The 3,181-nt window shown below is 60.7% G+C and overlaps 1 protein-coding gene across 1 annotated transcript; it reads right to left on the bottom strand.

Moving 5' to 3' along the window:
* Positions 1 to 239: 239 nt before the first annotated feature.
* On the bottom strand, positions 240 to 2,324 carry LOC122377122 (alpha-(1,3)-fucosyltransferase 7-like). Its single transcript, XM_043357086.1, has one exon. The coding sequence runs from the start codon at positions 1,989 to 1,991 to the stop codon at positions 669 to 671; it is 1,323 nt and encodes a 440-aa protein (XP_043213021.1). The 5' UTR covers positions 1,992 to 2,324; the 3' UTR covers positions 240 to 668.
* Between the last annotated feature and the right edge of the window lie 857 nt (positions 2,325 to 3,181).

Here is a 3,181-nt window from a genome sequence, read left to right as displayed (position 1 = left end):
GCAGAAAACCTAGGGATTCGGCGCACACGTTTGGTAACTGTCGGCCGGAGGCTGTACCTCTTATGACGTCATAACTCCGTGACCTGACATGACCCGATCAATTTTTTTCGGCAAAAGATGCGCAAAGGTTGCCCCAGAGGGTATTGAAAATTTCAGCCCGCTACGACAAGCCGTTTAGCGTGCACTTCGAAAAAACCTCAGGGGGGGGGGGTAATACAACCCCCCCCCCCTTAGGCGTTCTAGGGTTAAAATTAGATTACAAAATGCGTACTTCACTTGTCATCAAGATACCGGGTGCCTACTGTGAGGTATTTCTTCATAGTTGTGTACCCGTGAATGCAGAGTGTACCTACATAAATGCATCTCAGTATTTGCTCAGCACAACAGCCAGTAGTTAAGTGCAGATTGCGAGGCACTTGACGAGAGCCAACATAGCGCCACAACACATCACGAACATTCGTTGCACCCCCGAGGGAAGACAAAGCAGTCGATTAATGCGTTTTTCTTGTGACTCGCTTTGCTGAGACTGCCAGCCTTGTAATAAACATGCGTGTCATCGCTGATCGCTCTTTGAAGCACTCGCAACACCCACACTATCACATCACACTATTGTACGGGATCAGGGCTCGTCTGCGCTTGACCTGTTCTCGGCGGGGCGCCCGGTCGGCTCACGCTGACGGCGGCGTCACACTCTGTCCTGTGCAGCGGCCCCGCTCCCACCAGTCGGCCAGCCGGTCGCCGCTGTGCGCAGGCACCCGCTCCCCCTTGGAGGCCAGCAGGTGCAGGCGCGTGCAGACGTCGCACGCCCAGTTGGCCGGCAGCACCTGGTGGGTGACCCGCCAGCGGTGCAGCCGCCGCACCTGGGCGCCGCTCAGAGAGCGCAGGTGACGCGCCAGCGCCTCCGGACCGGCGAACTCGCCGGCGTCGATGAAGGAGTCGGGCGGCGCGAGGCGGGCGTAGTCGGCGCCGCCGCGCACGACCGGGATCAGGCCGTGCCGCAGCGCCTGGTGCAGCCGCGCCGACACGAAGTCGGCGCAGTGGGCCGCCTCCAGCGCCAGGTAGAACGTGTGGTTGGCGGCGTGTGCTGCCAGACACTGCGGCGCCGGGCCGCACGGCGCGCCGCCGCCGCACGGCCCCAGCACGTCCACGGGCATGTGTCTGCTCAGCTCACGCACGTAGTCCTCGCGCCGGCTCGCAGTGGCGCACTGCTGCGGACGGAACAGGGCGCGCCGGCCGGCCGGCGGGCTGACGGTGGCGGCCGCAGCCCGGCCGTCTCTCCGGACCAGCGGCACCACCCGGCCGTACTGCAGCGGCACGTCGGCGTCCTGCCGGTAGCTGACCGTCCAGTTGAAGAGGCCGTCCACCTGGTGGGGCTGCAGCCGCCCCTCGGCCGGCGGCGGGTCCGGCGCAAACAGGGCCCACAGCTGGCCGGGGAACCGCTCCGGCCGACCGCCCTCCAGCGGCGGCGGCGTCCGTGGCAGGTCGGCCGCCGAGAACAGCACCAGAGCCGCCTCCGGCAGCCGGTGTTCCTGGCTGGTGAAGGAGCAGCGCGCGCGGCAATCGCCCAGACGCGGCACGCTGAAGAACCGAGACCAGTTATCGAAACGGCCCCACAGCGGCGTCCAGAACAGAATCAGAGGCCGCTGAACTTTGGAGGACTTTTTACCAGTCTCGTTGACTGTCTTCTGAGAAGCCCTGGCCTCATCATGCTTTCCCTGACTGCTGGGTGCCCTACCAGCCCTTGGCCGCTCGTCGTCTGCCGGTCGCCTCTTGACCTCCACCCTCTCCCTCTCTGACCCTCGCCGCGCTAGGGGCGATGGATCTCCGTTGAGCGCCTGGGCGCGCCTGACCAGCAGAGGCGAGCGGGGCGCGTGGTTGGCGAGCAGGTGGCGCTCGGACGTGTGCTGGATGAAGAGCAGGAAGAAGGCCGTCGTGACCAGGTACAGTACCAGCAGCAGCGACAGGAAACGGCAGCTGGACACCCCGGACATGGCTGCAGCCGGCGGGCGCGTGGGGACGATACTCCTCCCGACGCGTCCGGCCGAACTGTTAGTCTCTCCGAGGAGGTCACAATTTCACTACACACCTTTGTAACAGCAGGCAGTCTTCCAGAACGGCGGCGGGGAAGTTCACTAGGCTGCGCGATATTTAAAAGCACTGTATAGCAGCAGAGCATAGGTTCTCTACCTGTGGTTCCCTGGTGAAAAGGAGCAGTGTCTTCTCTCAGAGGACAGAAATGCAGAGTATCCTTATGCGTATCACCGAGACCCACTGAGCAAGGAGCACCTTCGTGTAAAACGGAGATCCACTGTCCACAGGGCGGCTCAGCCACTATCTGCCCGACTGCCGCGGCCGCCACTCGTATTTTGATCCCGAGCTGTTTAGATAGTCGGTCCAGGGGTCAGGGGGCCTGTACCGTGCCCCGCGCCCCAAACAGTCCACCTATCGCTGATCAGCGCCTGGCTCAGCAGATAGTGACGTGCTGTTGATCCCGTCGTGAGGTTCGGGGCGAGCAGTGACGGAGAGGGGCGATGGAGGCCCACTACTATGTGCAGCGCCATTGAATAACATTGAATATAATAACATTGAATAACAAGATCATTTGTGTAAACACGGGTTCGTTTCCTGCGGTGAGGCATTTCCTTCCTGATTGTGAGGAAAGAGACGAGATATTTGCACTGTACTCTTCGGCTGCGTTTCCTTCCTATTGCATATAATTTTACACATACACGACACACGCACACTTCCTCTCTTATATTTTACTTGCAGCGCGTGACCACTTTTTCATGATAATCTACTCCTAGACCAAGACCGAATGGGTGACACCTCGAATCGTCCGTCCCTGGATAATAAAGCCAATCAGTTAAGCTCAGTTAAGCTCAGTTAACTTTCACCACAACCTCTCGGCTCTTAAATATATTTCGCAAGGAGGACGGCAAGTCGGTCCATCAAGGAAGCGGCGTCTACCGTCATGTATTCCACGCTCAACTTTGCAGGGGATCGCGCGGAACCATCCGACAATCGGCGGGGTGCCGTTGGTCACTGCATCTCCGCTCTGTCTGTGTGTGATAGCTTGACCAGACCTGTCCCTGATGCCCTCCATCGGCAGACGGGGTGGTCGGTCAGCCGGCGAACACCTGACCAGCAGCGCGCACCAGCGCCAGCGGCGGTCGGCCCGCAT

Source organism: Amphibalanus amphitrite, unplaced genomic scaffold (assembly GCF_019059575.1).
Source record: "Amphibalanus amphitrite isolate SeventyFive unplaced genomic scaffold, NRLGWU_Aamphi_draft 002540F_arrow, whole genome shotgun sequence".
Lineage (NCBI taxonomy): Eukaryota > Metazoa > Arthropoda > Thecostraca > Balanomorpha > Balanidae > Amphibalanus > Amphibalanus amphitrite.
Note: the sequence above shows the minus strand (reverse complement) of the source record. Positions and strands in the feature narration are given on the sequence as shown.